Genomic DNA, 16,433 nt, shown 5'->3' on the forward strand with positions numbered 1-16,433 from the left:
ATGACCAAAGCATTTTCTGGACGGAATCCAAAGTGAGGTGTTTGTTAATACCCAGCAGCATCTTTCAGGCCACTTGGGAAATGTTCTGGAGCTGTGCAATGGTTCTGCAGGAGCCAAACATGGAGAAAAGCACCGCAGGAGCTGGTGGCCAGTGGGTCAGGTTTAGTAGCATTCAACTGCATCTTAGGGACCTGAAACCCCAGTTTGGTGCTTCTCCTGGCTAGCACCCCACAAACCCCTCCTGGCTGTTGGTTTAAACTGGAAGTGGAGGTGGGAAAGGAGAAGAGCTAGTGCCCTCCATGCCGGGTGGAGGGGTTTTTCTGTTGCATTTTTGTTTTGAATGGGCCGTGCAGCTTGACACAGGGGAATCCTATGGAATGAATGGTTTGTATGTGAGCCAGTTGGCCCACATCTTCTGGGAGTGCTCCATTCATCTTGAAACATCCCCATGACCTTGGCTTTCATTTGGATCTGGTTTCACAAGGGTTCCACTCTCTTGGCACAGAGGCGAGCTGCAGTGAAGCTGCAGTGAATGGTTTGTGTTTGAGAGGGGAGAGCAGCCGTTGCCCAGCAATAGCTATGTTTGCTGCCTGCATACCACCATTCCCCCCTGCCCTGGGTCCTGGGCACTTTGCTCTTAGCCAGTTAAGGCGATGGCCCAGAGGACACTTCTTGGAAGCAGAGAGAAATTTCACAGCTCTGCAGAGGTCGTGGCCAAGGGGAGTGTTAAACGATTGCCTCTGACCTCCTGCAGTGTGCTGCTAAACTGCACGCTGATAGCCTTCTGCTGAGCCCCAAGACATCACTTTGCTTGTCTAGGAGACCTTAAGAGATTCCAGCCCATATTCTACAGGGCTGGAAAGAGCAAGGGGCTGAGAGCTGGGGAGCATCACTGTCAGCAGGGACCAGCTCTCTGCCTCTGTATGTTGCTGGAGAGGAGAAGGTCTGGCTGCCTGCTGGGGATGTATCCTTAGCACCCCGAGACTCTGCCAGGCCAGGGGAGAGGCCCCATGCTCTGGGTTCTGCTGCTCCTGGCTGTGGGTTTGGTGGCTAGGAAAGGGTTTGCATTCCCTCTGCCACCGCTGCTTTTGACTCGTCTCTCATCACGGTCAGAAGCCGTTTTGCTAAAGTCAGACATTTCTACACAGTATCTTAAAGCCTTTTCTTTCAAAATGACAGATTGTTTCCTGGCTGACAGCGATAGCCTCTTTCAGCATTTAATTTCCAATTACTCCAGCAATAAAGCTGTCTAGTGCTTGCTTTTGAATTCTCCCATTCCTCCGCCTGCCCTTTCCTCTCCAACATCTGTCCCCTGCGGTCCCCGCGGGCCTGTGGTGCTGCTGACCAACCAACTGTTCTCTCTCTGCTTTCCCCAAAGAACCTGGAGAAGCAGATGCGCCAGCTCGCTGTCATCCCCCCCATGCTCTACGATGCCGACCAGCAACGCATTAAATTCATCAACATGAACGGCCTCATGGATGACCCCATGAAGGTCTACAAAGACCGGCAGGTGATGAACATGTGGAGTGAACAGGAGAAGGAGACCTTCCGGGAAAAGTGAGTGCAGCCCACACTTGCTCCTTGGAAACTGCAAAACAGGACCCGTGTGGTGGGTGCTTTGGGCAGGGCCTCAGGATGCTAAGGTGTGATTTTCCCAAGGGCTGCTCCCCAGGGAGGCAGCTGTGGTCACTGTATTGCCTTGGACCTGGGCACAGTGTGGTCACCTGTACAGAAACCTCAGGCCTTCCTGTATGGCTGGTGTATTTGTGCCCGTGTGCTTCTGCTTGCCACAAGGCAAGAACTATAAGTTTCTCTGCTTCTACATCCCTTGTTGTGTCAGCCAGTTGAAGGAGAACACCACTGGAATCCAGTGATCCATATGCTGTTAACTTTTGGGGATTTACCTGCTGTCCTTTGGGCACTGTGTGTAGCTGGTGCCCATCCATCAGAGCTCCATCCTGCTCCCTACAGGATTTGCCACTGGCTTCAGTTTCCACATCAGACACGTGCCAGCTCTGGCTGCTGTGCTTTCTCCTGTTTGCAAGCAGTGCTGGAGAGCAGCTTTGCTTTATCAGCTGAGATCACTTGGGGGATTGCTCAACCTTCCCTGGGCACCACCAGTGCTGTCAGCCAAGCTGTGGGTCCCAGCTCAGTCTCACACACAGAGTCCCCTGTATCTCATAGCCCAGCAGGGATCCAGGAGTGTCCTGGGTGCCCCAACATGCTCTGTGTGTTTGTAAAACACACAGAGTTGGAGTTCCATTAACAGTGGGATGAGCTCTGCCAGGGCTCACTGCTTAGGAGTATGGGGCTGTACCAGAGCCACCTTGTCCCCTGTGGCAGCACTGGCCTCTGGAATACCATGAGATGGTTCTGTAGGTTACCAGCAGGCCCACAGCCAGCCATGCTGGAAGCCTCTCCATGTCCGGAATCCCTCCTCCTGTCCCTGCTCACGATGACTCCTGTTCGCAGCTGAAATAACTAATTGCCAAGATGGACCAAAAAAGAACAAAACAAGCAAACTGGCTCCAAGGCTTCGGTAGAGGAAAATCCTCATTGCTAATTAGCCTTAAAATGTGACACTCCAAACAGCAAGGCTTGCCCACAAATGACGCAAAAACTAATTACTTGGTCTTTAATGGTGGGGCTGTGCCTGAGCTAATGGGGCTGGAAGTATCCACACCCAGCTCCTGCATCCTGCTGTGCACGGTGGTTTCTGTGTCATCACCCTGGGTGATGTGGAACTCAAGGCATAAATACAGCAGGATATCAGGGCTCTCACAAAGCTCATTTTAAGAGATGGGTACTAAGAAGCTGTAAGAAGGGCCAAGGGAATCCTGCCCCTGCTCTTGCCCAGATCCTGGCGTGCCAAGTAGCTGAGCATCGTGGTCGTGCTGCAGTTTTGGACCTGGATATTTAGGGTGGACCAAAGTTGTGTCATCTGTGATTGTGACCCAGAGCCAGCCTCCTCCTCAGACCATGAGAAACTGCTACAACCTTTTGTTTACCTGATGGCAGGGGCTCTTGGAGAAAACATCCAGGCTCTTGCAGTGCCACTCAAACCAGGTGAGGGTCCTGCCTCCAACCCAATTCCTGGGGACTGGCAGAGCCACACGTGCCAAGCTCCTGCACCTTGGTCATGCACCCATGAACTATCCTCCTGCCAGGAGGACCACCTCATGCCAAGGGTTTGCTGACCTTCCCCACCAGGCAGGCAAAGGGATGTGGTGGAGGCCCAGGGCCATCCCACCCCCGAGGCAGTGCTCCCTCCCAGGCTGCTGGAGCCTCAGCTGAGCCTGCTGACAGCTCTTCTTGGAGCCACTGTGCCACCAGGGATCTCTTGAGCAACTCTGCAACGTGGCAGCCCTCTGCTCCCTCCTGGGATTTGGGTTTCCCTTCCCAGCCTTTGCAGCTGCTCCTGGCCTGGATGGCCTTAGGGTCCTGCTCAGCAGCAGGGATGGCCCCAGCTGTGCTGCTGGGTGCTGTGCTGCTGGGTGCTGTGCTTGGACATTGAGGGCAATTCCTCACCCTTTCCTTGCCCGAGGCCTCAGCCAGGCATGCAGCTCCCTCTGGGCCACTGATGTGGGTTTGGGTGGCCGTGGGGTTGAGCAGGGTGATGGGGTAGCTGTGGGCACTGCCAGGCCCACTGCCCTCTCCCACCCCACAGTGAACATTTGCACATAGAAGCTCCTGCGCAGCCAGGCTCCACTGGATTAAATTTAAAGCTCTTGTCTTCTGGGGAAGCTGAGCAGAAGACAAATATTTTCTTCAGCCTGAGTCCCTTGAGGAGCTGGTCTCAGCACACAGGACATGGCAGCCCAGCTGCCAGGGCAGTCAGAGCTGGCACCCACACTAACCCTCTCCCTTTCTCCTGCAGGTTCATGCAGCATCCAAAGAACTTTGGTCTGATAGCATCCTTTCTGGACAGGAAGGTAAGCCCTCTGCCTGCTTTAACCTGCCTGCCACTGTCTCTTCTCCATCACACAATTCTCTTCAGCTCTGGAGCATCCAGTGGATGCTGGACACCCGGGGGTAGTGCCCAGAGCCCCGGGCATGGTCCAGATGCCTCTTGGCTCCCTGCAGAGAAAAGGAACTGACTCAGATGCAGAGAGAGACAGGGAGCTCAGTGTTGTGAGATGTGTGAATGCATCCAGCCTGGTGTGTAGGCGTTACAGCCCACCCCATGATCTGCCTGGGGGAGCTGCTTTCCAGCATCTCCTGGAGTCAGTTTGCACCAGCCAGGCTGCTGCCTCTCTGGTCCTTATAGATAGTTGCATTCTCTGCCCACCAGTGTTTCATCCACAGTGTCTACTTTCTCTGGGGGAACCCTTGGTTTTCAGGGGAGTGGCCTGCAGAGGTCTCTTCCAGCCTAAATTGTTTTCTGATTCTGCATGACTCAAGATGGGGAAATGATTTATTAGACCTTGATTTTCCTGTCCAAAGCAGCAACTAAGCAAAGGCCAGCAGGAACCTCCTGCTGCTGTTGTCCCTGTGAGATATCAGGCTCTTTTCAGCCTTTTCCACTTGTTAAAGCTGCAAGTGGTGGGACTTGGATGATGCTCACAATCCAGTCAGTGTTCCAAGCTGTAAAATGTCTTCTAATTTTATTTGTACTCGTTTATAAATCAGGCTGTAATTATGATACAGAACACATCCATTATCCTGTTGGAGAGAGATGCAAAGTATGGCTCAATGTAATGAATTAATAGATTTTTAAATTGCATTATAAAAAATAGTGATCTTAGCCCTTGGAACAGATGACTAAGTTTTTGTGTTCATGTACATGCGTATAATCAGGGCTAGATGAGAAGGAGGTCCAATTAACACTTTAAAAGTTACAATCTGTTTTTGCAAATGGTTCCACTCGTTGCACAGGGATAGAGAGAGAACAGCCCCTGGGTGCACCCAGGAGCACACAGCAGCACCCTGATGGATCTGTGGGATTATTTCTGTTCATGCAAGCACTCATCTGATGTATGAGGGTGTAGCCCAAGAACAGTGTTCAGGTGCCCACCTAGTTTAGCAAAGGACTTTCCCAGCATGGCACTCTCTGTGCTGTTCAGGAGCAGAATATATCCTAACCACAGCCAGCTCCTCATTTTCCCAGTGTGTCTGATCCAGGACAGAGCATTGGGATGGTGGCTTCTGAGTGCTGGGATCTCGATCTGTCCACCAGAAAGTCGTGTGCGCTCAAGCCAGCAAACTTAACAGCTGGAAATAACCCCAGCTGACAGTGGCATGGCAGGTTGTGCCTTGCATAACTGCAACAGAGGGTGACAGGCAACTCCCCTTCTGCCTGTAGTTGCCACAGTCATCTGGGGTCAGCCCTTCCCCCTGCTTTGCCCCCAGCACGGGGTGCTCTCTGCTCTGCCCCCCCACCGCCTGCGGGATGGCCCCAGTGTGTCCTTGGGAAGAGCCAAGCCTTTTTACTAGAACAATGTACATTGTCCCCCTCCTCCAGCTTCACTGAAGGGGGTTGGGAGGGAGGTGTAGGGAAGCCTGTTTGGGCTGCAGATCCTCAGAAGCAGCAGGAGACCTGGCAGTGGTAGGGCCTGAGCACTGCTCCTGGATGCCTGCGCCCCAGCAGTGCGAAGGGATGGGACCTTCTGTTCCCTGACTTTCCTCTGTCATTGCAGACGGTGGCAGACTGTGTCCTGTACTACTACCTGACCAAGAAGAATGAGAATTACAAGAACCTTGTAAGAAGGAATTACCGGCGACGCGGGAAGAGCCAGGTAAGAGCTGGAGGAGCCCGTGGAAACGTCATCCCACGGACTGAGCAAGAAGTTTGCAGCGTTTTGCAGCATTTTCTTTGAGCACCCCAAATGCTTCTTTCCCCCTTCCCTGCAGATGGAGATCTTGCTTGTGGGCTGCAGTGGGGCTGCGGTTGGTTTTGCTCTGTGTAGCTTTTCAGAACGTGCTGTTTTCTGGCAGCTGATGTTTGTTTGTCCGCATGCCAAGGTCACGGTAGCTTTAAAAAAAGCAAACAATAAACCCAAGATGTTTGAAAAAGGCGATGGACCGAACGCAGAAAACCTGGCCATGCATCAGGAATAGCATGGGGTTGCTTGTGAAGACTGTGACTTTGTGCAGGAACCCAGCAGGGACTGTTTCCCTTCCTGCTGGAGATGGCAGCTGACAGGGATGGAGCTCCTGCCTTGCAGAGTCTACCCAAGTTTCTTCCTATGGGCAGGGGTATGGGAGGAGAATGACTTGGGTGGGAGTGACTTCTGGTGACTGCCTGAGCAGAGGCATCTAAATCCATCTGAAGTGTTGGGGGATGTCTGAGATCCTGATAGGGGCTGGCAGATGTGGCAGTGAAGCTAGAGGAGACCCTTAACCCTTTGGTTTAAGGGCTGGGCAGATACCCAGAACACCATGAGATGCCTGGGGGTAGGTGACTGAATCATCCTTTGCCATTACCATGGCCAAGATACAAATCTAGACATGACCGTGCTGGTGTTGCTGCTGATAACACAATACCCAGGTACCCAGAGAAGTGCTAACCTTTGGGACAGGTACCTTGTCCCCATGAATGCTTCCAGCCAGAGGAAGATCCCACTGGTGGATCCCCAGCTCCATGAATAGGACAATTATCCATGTCATGAGGAAAGTGAGGTAACCACAAAGAGAGCGTATCTCTAGATAACATGGGGATAAGGATGGAAAAACTGGCCTGGCCTGAGCCACCACTGAGAGCAGCAGCTCCTCAAGCTGCATGGCCATAAAAAGCAGCACTTGGGTCTAGATCCTGATTGGGAGGCAGATAGGTAGCCTCACTCCAGTTTGATTTCTGCAGCATTAAGACATCAGAATAGTTAGCACATGACGAATCTCATGGACGGGGCCCAATTTTCCCTTCTTTTTTTCAGAGACATTAGAGATGGATAAAGCCCTATTAGATTATCCAGTCCCTCTCCCAGCAAACACAGGGTGGTTCCCTCCAGTACATTTTTATAGTGTTTACCATGGTCTGTTTTGTTAGATCACAGCAACTAGAACATGAGGCCACATTTGTTTCTTGTTAGCAGTGGAGACATTTAGCACAGCTCATTCTGGTTTCAATTTTAAGTTGAACGATTAACAAGTGTGGAAGGGAGAGAGGCAATCTAATGCTCTGCTCCATCTACCTACCTACCTTCCTATCTACCTACCTCTGTGGCCACAGCCTTTCCCTTCCTGCACCCAGCAGTTGCTCTTTGTATTTTGGTTTTTACAAGTATCTAAAGCATCTCTAGTTGCAGAATTTCCCACAAAGCTTTCCCTGGATTGTGAGTCTGGGAGCAGAGATGGTGTGCTGCCCTGTGGAGCCTTGTTCAGTGCCAGCCTTTGGGGGCAGGACTTGTTGCATTGACCATAATAGATGGCAGGGCTGTTCTTGCATGCAGAGGACAGCAATATTTGTAAATCAATAAGAGGGAGGCTGCTGATCACTGAAAGGGAGCAGGTTGCACCTGCATGGGAGCAGACGTAGACTGGAACATTATTGATTTGCAAAGAGTCAGAGCCCTGAGTCTGGTGGTGAAATGAAGCTTTGAATATTTCCCATTGCTGTTGGATGCTTGGGTGGAAGGTGGGATGTTCAGGTTCTTCATCCCCTTGTCCATGTGGCCTCATGAAGAGTCAGGGCTGTGGCTGGGGAGCAGTGGTGTTGGGCTGCACCAGTGCCAGGGGCTCTGCCTTCACCTGCCTGGTCTCAGCCATCAGAGATGGTGATGGGATAAAGACAGGAAACTTAGTGGGACAGCACAAGGACAGACAGCATGCAGGGAGATGGGGCTGCAAACAGTCTACCTTCAACATCAGGACACATGGCACCACATTCCCAGCACTGCCCATGGATTTTCCTGCTGGTAAGGGTTCAAGCAGCTAAATGCTAAAAGTGAGATTTAATTGATTTAAAGGAGGGGAGGAGAGGTTGGCTTTGATATGGGATGAGAGGAGCAGATGAGGTCTGACACAAACTGTGTTTAAGTGGCTCTATGCTCTTTTCTTGCTTCTTTTCTCACGGAGAGGTTGGTGGTCTTATTTGCTCTTGGAGGCTGCGGGGAGCTTGAGAACAAAGTGGAGATAATTACACGTAGAAATGAAGCTTCTTGGGTGTCAATATTATCATTGTGGCCTACTTATTAAAAGTCCATTAAAAAATAAGAATCCCACTGCTCCCTGGCTGATGGTCCCCTGGCAAAGGATATTCCTCATAAAGCTGCTACTTATTGCTAAAAATCTCCTGCCAAAAGCAGGGACTACACATGATTCTGCTTCCAGTTCTTCAGCAAACTGAGCAGCCGCCCGCTCGGAGCACTCCCAGCCCCCTTCCCCAGCAGTGATGAATGAAAGGCACAGGATCCTTATGCATAATATTCAGGATCCTGAATTGAAGATCCTTTCTAAAATAATCCTCGGTGTTTGAGAATGGAAAATGCCATTTAACCCTGAAAGGGAGGGAATCAATTGGAAGAGGAATGACTTCCAAGCATGTAATTTTTCATTGGGAAAAAAAAAAAAAAAAAAGTTTGAGTCATGGTTGAAGCAATCTGATCCAATACTGAATATAGAGCAATAAGCATAAATTTGCATGAGGTTGTAAGGAAAGGCCCTTCTGTGGATCTGTCTCCTGGTGGGCTGTTGTGGTTGCTCTTTGGGGTATTTCTTTGCAAACACCCCTAATTCTGCAGCCAGGCAATCAGCACCGGGTGCTTGGCTCTCTGGGCAAGCTGCTCCACCAGCCGTGGTTGTGCTGGTGTTGGGCTGAAACCCTGCTGGAAGGAAAGTGACTCAATGATTATGCCACACAGATTGTGGGGGGGTTTATTCCAGAATAAATGAGCTTTGGCTTTGGAATGGCATTGCCCACGTGCAGCAGCTGCAGCTCACCAGTTGTGGACTCTGCAGTGATGCTGGTGAATTCCTGAGGGCAGAGGCTGCCCGGGTGCCATGTGGTGCCGGGATGGGGAGGTGAAGGCAATGCCACTGATGCTCTCACTGGTGACAGGTTGGTTGCCTGGCCTGGGGTGATGCAGGGGGGATGAAATCATGGGCCATGTTGGCAGGACGTGCTGTCACCCTTGGTGCTGCTGTGTTCCCCAGCAAAAGCACCCCGTGCGCTGGCACTGATGCTTTCAAGGACTCTTTCCATGGCACCCAGAGACACTGGAGCTTTCCTCTGCTGGGGAGTGGTGCTGGAGCTGTGCTGGTGGGACTGGGGCTGCCCAGGCAGCCAGCAGATCCCCTGCCAGGGCTGACAGCCTTTCCCAGGCCCACCCTCTTCCCCACCCCTGCCAAAACTCAAATCAAATTATCCGTCCCGCCGCCTGGCCCGCCCTCCCCAAACACAAACCATTCCCCTCATCGGCGGGGATAAAGAGCTCCAGCCCAGATTTTTATAAACAACCCATTTACTTTTTTCATGGGAGTGCCAGAGCTGGCAGGGACTCGGGCTGCTGGATGGGCACTGCCTGCCTGTGCCTCCGGGTCTCCATGCACCCTGTCCTGGTTCAGAAGCAGAGCATTCCAGCCTTCCCTGCCATCACCTCTGCCAGAATCTGCCAGAGCTCAGCAAACTGCACCAAACCACAGACAGTGTGTGTGTCCCTGCTCCTTTAACCACAACGAGATGAATGATACTGATTTCTGGGAAACACTTGATTTTCATCAGCCTGGGGACAGGCCTCTTGTTAGTGACAAGAAAGTTTGACAACTTCTCTTTCAGACACAGGGAGATGCTTGTCATTAAATCCTAGTTTAGTGATGCAGCACATCATACAGAAACAGCTCAGGATGCCAGTGAACTTTGGTGATGCAAATACAAGTAAATTATTCTGTGAGCATTTAAGCCTGTGCTGACTTGAGCCCTGTATTTTAAAAGAGTGCTGAAATTATCATTGCATTGAGCAGGGGTGGTCTGTAATGGTACCGTTTGTGTGGTTGGAAATGATGCTGGGATGGCAGGGTTGAAGTACTGGCAGAGGGCTGTCACCCAGGGGTCATTGTAACCCCTCTCACAGGTGAAGTTGAGCACTGGGGTGCCTGCACAGAGAAGGAAGGCAAGGTGTGAGGCACAGCCATGTCTGAGCTGATACTGATCCTCTAACACCCTCTGATGCCTGCTCTTTCAGTCTGGGTTCCCATCGTTCCCAAATCCCATTCCCCAGGTACACCCCGTAAGGTGCATCATGCCCCTTCCTCCATTACCAGGGTGTTGCAGCTTTCCTGCAGCCCTGCCACCTCTCCAGGCAGCGTAGTTGGGCAAACACAATGGAAACTCACATTCCTGAAATCCCAGCTGCAGTTTTGGGGGTGATTAAAGGAGAATAATATGGCCATATTTGGGAAAAAACCAGAAGGATGTGTTGCCACAGGATGATGGCTGCCGGGTCCCTTGGTCCCAGCACAGCCTCATGGGCTGCTGGCAGCACAGGGACAGCAGTGAGGCCTTTGGGGACAGGCAGGGCAGGCAGCAGCAGGCAGGGACACATAGTCGCTTCTGTCCAGGGTAGCACTGGCACAGGCTGCTGACAGACAACTTGCAGATGAGCCCTTTGGCCACCACAGCCGGGTTCTTCCGTGCAGCCTAATTGTGTCTGCAGTTGGTGATAATCAAGTAGTCACTTCCAAGTGACGTGAACCCCTGCATTCTGGTCAGCCCCCACATTTGGACTCGTGTTTCTTCAGCAGCAGGTCGATGCATCCTCTCAGCAAGCTCTCCTCCATGCCTGTGCCCACGTGAGTACTCCTCAGGATGGGGTTTGAGATCCAAGCTGGGTGTTACCGATCCAAGTAGGGGACCTTCCTGGCAGGAACAGGCAGTGATAGAAGCAGTTGAATTTTGGGATGAGTTGGTTTATCTGTTGTTGTGATCCAGGTTGGACTGGGAGTGACAGGAAATGGGTCACATCATTGCTAAGTTGCTTTCTATAGCAGGCACAGCTGAAAATCCTGCTGCTTTCATGAGGACACAGGGTTAGCTTTGCTCCTGGTGTGTCTGTGGGGTGTGTGGCTCCTGCTCTGCATCCCACAAGCTCCCAACCCAGCACCTTCCTCTGCTGGGAAGGCCCAGAGGGGGGTCAACATGCGGCCATGGGCTGTGAGCACAGGGAGCTGGGTAAAGCAAACTGCAGGGAAGAGAAAACACGTGTTCCCCACCCAGGACAGAGTGGGGGCTCATCTCCACTGCTTCCAAAAATTACGCTTTCTTCCCCTCGGGTCATTTTCCCTTCACTAGCAATCAAATCACTTTTTAAAAATCCCAGCAGCGACCCAGAAAAAAAACATTTCCTCTTATGGAAAAGCCCTTGGTGATTTAAGGAGGGATCCAAGCAAGCAGGGTCCTGTAAAAATCTCTTCTATGCTTCACTGAGATGCAGGAGCAAGTGGTGGGAAGGCATCAGTGCCTACTTGGCTGGGCTGAACCATGCAAGCCCAAAGGGCTCCCAAACAGGCTCCTGGTGCCACCAGACATGAGCCCACACTTGGGTGTATGCACCAGATGTGGTCAGGCTGTGGGGAGTGGTGCTGCAGGGTCTGGCATCTCTTCAGACTCACAGCCAGCCTCTCTCCTCGTCCCTGGTGGCATGGGAGGTGGCACAGGGTGCTTTGCTGCGGGCACTGGCTGCATTTTGTGGCATGTGGTGCCAGAGGGCTGAGCTGGCAAGTGTGTGCAGGGCCCATTCTGTGCCTCCTGGGATGCTGGGCACACATTTTCCATCTCTGCCATGTAGTGGTTGCTGTCTTGCAGAGTTTGTTGTTTACTGGTGGAGGAGCAGCACAGCTCTGGGCCGTGGCAGCCAGAACTGAACCAAGCGAGCCCCCTGCTCGCTATCACTCTCCTTATCAGACCCAAGCCTGGCCCTTTGATTTTTCATCTTGCTTCTGCAGCCAACAGCATCAAACCCAGCCCCAGGGATGTGAGTGATCAAAGCCAAGTCGCCAGCAGACATTCCTCTTCCTCTCCTTGTTGTTTTGGCAGCAGCTTGTTTTGCTTTGTGGTTTCTCCCATGAGCGGAGGGTGCCGCGCATGGCTGTGAGAAGCCAGGCTGGGTGGCCATGGGTGGCAGTGAGGTCCAGGGCCTTCCAGACATCCCATCAAAGGCTCCAGGCCTTGGGAGTCAGTTGTGTGATATATGTGTGTGTTTCTAAGTCATCCTCTCTGCACTCGGTACCATGCATGCCTCCAAGGGATGGATATGGAGATGTGGAGAGCAGTGTTTGCTGGGGACCCTGTGGCACTAAACCTCAACAGCAGGTGCCTGCAGTGCCTGGATCAGAACTTGTGGGGTGTTCAGGGTGATGCCAGCAAGTGCCTGTGCACGTGACTGTTGCAGGTGTGCTGGGGCTCCTGGAGGAGCAGCAAAGCAAACCCCAGGGTAGCACAAGCCTTTTGTCTTCAGCTTATCTCAAGCTGGTTTTAATTTGGAACTCTCTGGTTGCATGCAATGACCTTGGCCTGAGCCTGCTCCGCAGCCAAATGCCCCTGGAGAACATCATAAATGCCATTGGTCTGAAGTCACCCAGGGGAGAAGCAAAGAGCTGGTGTGCTGCAGGCACTCCTGGCTGCTGGAAGGGCCAGGGCTTGCACTGGGGGGGCACAGCTCCCTCCAAAGCCCCTGTTGAGGCCTTTGGTGTGACATGGTAGGGAGAAGGTTGGCACATGTCACCATGCTAATGCTGTGAGCCTGTGGCAGGGGTTGCCTTTGACCAAAAACTTCAGGGCTTGCTGCCTGCAGTGCCTGGGGGATGGGCCTGTGCTGCACTAAAATGAGTTGTTGGCACACATGGCTTCCTCTGCATGAGGCATAGAGGGTCATGGTTTGCTTGCTTGTGACATCAGGCTCGAACAGGAGTTGGTGGTTTCAGTAGTGTGTTCATCTTCTTTAAGAGGCCAGGGCAATGATAGCAGGTGAACACACCTGCTAGCAGAAAATGCCCCCGCAAAACCTGCTGTGAGAGAGATGTAACCCCCAGCTAGCACTTGGGCTTGGGGATGCATTTTTTTCACAGTGCCATCACCATGACCTGAGCAGCAAGTGGTATGGCAAGGGCTGGTGGAGCTGGTGGTCCTGGGGCAGGACCAGGACTCCTGGGGATGGCCTAAGCATCATGGGGAGAGCTGCTGTGAGATGGTGCCTGTCCTGTCCCTGGCAGGACCAGAGCTAAGCAACCATGTGGTGCTGGCACCAGTGGTGTTTTGGTGGATGTTTTGAGGCTGCTGCGGTGCAGGGAGCGAAGGGGACCGGGTGAGGGCACCACGGGTGCCTCAGCTGCAAGGTGCATGGTCCAGCAGATGACACTGGGATGCCCTGTGGGCAGTAAAGAGGTTTCAGCACAGGGATCTGGCACGGTCCTCGGTCTCCTGCTGCAGCCCAGCGTATCTCCCTGCAGAGGGGATGCGGGAGGCAGGAGCAGTCTTTTTCCGGAGGTTTGCAAATTTGGAAAATAAATAGCCCTGCGCCGTAGGTTCAGCTTGGCATCCTGGTGGATTAATCACGCTGGCTGCAGCCAGCACTGAAAGCCTCGGTGACGAGAGCTGTGGTTTATAGATGATGATTCATCGACTCGACTTAGAGCGACCACGTTATTCCAGCAGATTGCAAAATCATAAGAGGAATGTTGTGGTTAGTTTACGGCTTAACTATGCAAATCGTCAGGAAGCCTTCAGAGCCGGAGAATGTGAGGCACAGCGCGCCCGGATGGCTGGGCGGTGAGCAGGGGCCGGGAGCTGGCGATGGGGCTGTTGGGGACCGGCCGCTCGCGGGAGCCGGGGAGCGGGGAGGTGAGTGAAATGGGGGAGCCCTGAGGGTCCGGAGCTGATGGTGAGCGTGCGAACAGGGCGCTTTGGTGGCAGGGGACATGTCGGAGCGGCCGGAAAGGGGTTTCCGGCTGTTTTCACCGTCACTGTGCCAAGGCGTCTCGGCGGGGCTGGGGAGCGTAAAGGTGGGGAGCTGCTTCCCCCACCTCCTCCTGCCCACCCGTCCCGCTTCCCGAAGCAGGCAGTGCCTCGGCGGAGGAAGTAAACAAAGTGGGAGGAGCTGCACCTCTTCCTCGCCGCGTCTTTCTCTCAGCCAGAGCCGCTGCCGGGAAGTGCGGCGAGTTTGTTGGGTCCTCGGCAGGGCCGGTGTTTTCTTGTCCGGGACCTACCTGGAGTCCCACGTCCCCCAAAAGCCTGGTTGGAGGCAGAGCCTTAGAGTGGTTGAAATCCCCGTGTGGTGCCAGCCCGATGGAGCCGGGCGAGCCGTGTCCCTCCGGAGGGGAGCTGGGGCTGGGGCCGGGGCCAGCCTGCGCGCAGGGCTGCGGGCCCCGTCGAGGGCTGGCCACGGAGCGGGCCGTGTTCCCGGGAGGCCTGGCAGCTCTCTGCTCCTCTCCAGCTGCTCCGGGGCCGGTGGGAAATTGGGGTAGAGGTGAGCAGATGGTTGTAATTACGGAGGAGCTCAGGCCGGAGCACGGGGGAAGAGGCCGCCTGTCCCCGTGGACTCGGAGCAGGATCGGCCCCGTGTGCGAGTTTTGTCCGGGGGCCTTTTTAAAATAAACAGGATGTGTCGGCAGCAAAAACAAGCGGCGGCAAGGCTGAGGAGGAAGGGCGGTCCGGGGGTTAGAACTGGCAGGGAGGGACAGGAGGGACAGCCCTGTCCTCCCCACAGGCACCTTCCCTGGCCTCGGGCACATCCCTTCACCTTTCCGTACCGGGTGGGGAGCACGTACCTGCTTTGCCTCCTGGGAGGTGGGTGCCTCAGCCCCAGGGCGGCAGGGATGTAGGTGGATAGAGGTTGAAGCTTGCCGGGAGATGAGCAGTTTTGGTGCTGGCCTTTGGCACGTCCGCCAAGAGCCGACCCACCTGCTGGTCCACCTCTAGCCGGGGCAGCATGAATCAGAGGGAAACATCGGCCGGTAATTGGGGAAGCATTTCCTGGCCTGTCACGCTTTGGGATGGCGTCCCATCCCTTGAATCATCCAGAGTTGGTCCACATCCAGCACTAAGAATATCCTCCCGTGGGGGCAGCCATGTGCTGGGAGAGGGGACTGGCTGGCTGGTGGGTTCCCTCTGCTGTGCCATGCCATGGTCTGGCTCCGGTGCTGACCTCTCTGAGGTTTGGGGTAGAGCATGCAGTAAGGATGAGCCAAGGTGGCAACTATGGTCAGCCTCCAGAGGGGACCTTGTAGCTGAGATCTTGTGCTGTTGTGTGAGACCCCCGCATGCCCACTGGCTCCCCAGGGCTGTGAGTGCTGACACCAGCCCAGCACATATCTCCAGGTGCTTTGGAAGGGATGTGTGGTGGCATTCGTGAGTGTGGCTGTCCCTGGAGGTGTTTCCTGAGGTGTTTAGGGGTGCTGTACCATGCAGCCAAGCTTTAGCACATGCTTGCCATGGTTCAATGCAGCATTTGGCCAGGAGCCTTTTTTCAGATGAAGATATGAACATTAGCTACAGGTGGAGCAGGGGACACTTCCCATCCCTCGTACTGGTGGTGTTGCCCAATTTATGCCCAGCAGGAAAGGTCTGGCAAGTGAGAGCCATCCCATCCCACTGTACACAGGGTGCTGTGCTGGCCCAGCTCTCCCCCTGGCACTGGGCTCCCTGCCATGGCTGGAGCAGGGCAAGCACTAGAGGGCATCCTTGGATTGAGATGCTCCTCTGTGCTGGCAGAAGCCCTTGTTTGATGTCCCACCAGGCTGGGCATGGAACCTCCTGGAGAAGAGGGATGCTCAGTGGCCTTCTGAAGCCAGGCCACCCGAGTTTACCTGTCCTTGTCACTGTGGACCTTGTCAGATGCCTCTCTGGGGAAGCACCTGTGTTGCCTCTGTGGCCACTTGCGCCTCTCCCTCCCTTTCCACCTCAGCTTTTCTAGGCTGGCATGGGGAGCTCACCAGCATCCTGCCATACCAGAGTGCCCCCTGGGGAAGAGCTGCAGTGACTCCTTAAGGTGACAGCCCCCTGGGCTGAACAAGCACAGAGTAAAGATGAGATGATGCTGAAGCTTCCCTGGGGAGCCTGTGCCAGCTTGATGCTGGGGCAAGACTCATGGTCACAGCTAGATTTACAGCTGAAATCTCCAGGATGCAGGGTTTCAGAGCATCCTTCAGAAGAAAATACACATGATGGGATGATAGTACTGTGAAGTTCATCTGAACTCCTCTCCCTTACTGAAGCCCTTGGTGAAGGGGATGCAGGTGGGAGGTGACAGCTGGAGCCAAGCCTGCCCTGCTCCTTGCCCTCCTCCTCGCTGGTCACAGCCCTCTACTTCGTGGGTGTTTGTCTGGGCTGAACCCATGCTCAGGGTTAGCCACGACATGACTCAGGGAGTCAGAGAGTTCAGGGAAACTTGGGTGATGGGTGCCCCTTGCTCCTCTGCAGCCAGTGCAGACCTGTCACCTCCCGAACCCACCTGGCTGTGCCTGGCAAGGGCAGTGCTTTGCACGCAGGTACCATGTTGTCCCTT

At 53.8% G+C, this 16,433-nt stretch overlaps 1 protein-coding gene and 1 long non-coding RNA gene across 28 annotated transcripts in view; one reads left to right on the top strand and one right to left on the bottom strand.

Moving 5' to 3' along the window:
• Positions 1-16,433, bottom strand: part of LOC139805061 (uncharacterized) — a 340,345-nt gene that overhangs the window by 264,578 nt on the left and 59,334 nt on the right. The gene's annotated exons all lie outside the window — the stretch shown is intronic.
• Positions 1-16,433, top strand: part of NCOR2 (nuclear receptor corepressor 2) — a 225,672-nt gene that overhangs the window by 149,503 nt on the left and 59,736 nt on the right. For 25 of the 27 annotated variants that reach the window (XR_011729673.1, XM_071763004.1, XM_071763026.1 and 22 more), the window contains 3 exons: positions 1,379-1,557; positions 3,878-3,932; positions 5,637-5,735. Coding sequence is in view for 26 of the 27 variants with exons in the window: in XM_071763004.1 (XP_071619105.1) it covers positions 1,379-1,557; positions 3,878-3,932; positions 5,637-5,735 (333 nt within the window). In the remaining variant the exon portion in view is untranslated. Of the gene's footprint in view, positions 1-1,378; positions 1,558-3,877; positions 3,933-5,636; positions 5,736-13,641; positions 13,772-16,433 lie in introns of those variants that run through there. The other 2 variants (XM_071763021.1, XM_071763022.1) reach the window with 2 other exon arrangements.

Source organism: Heliangelus exortis, chromosome 19 (assembly GCF_036169615.1).
Source record: "Heliangelus exortis chromosome 19, bHelExo1.hap1, whole genome shotgun sequence".
Lineage (NCBI taxonomy): Eukaryota > Metazoa > Chordata > Aves > Apodiformes > Trochilidae > Heliangelus > Heliangelus exortis.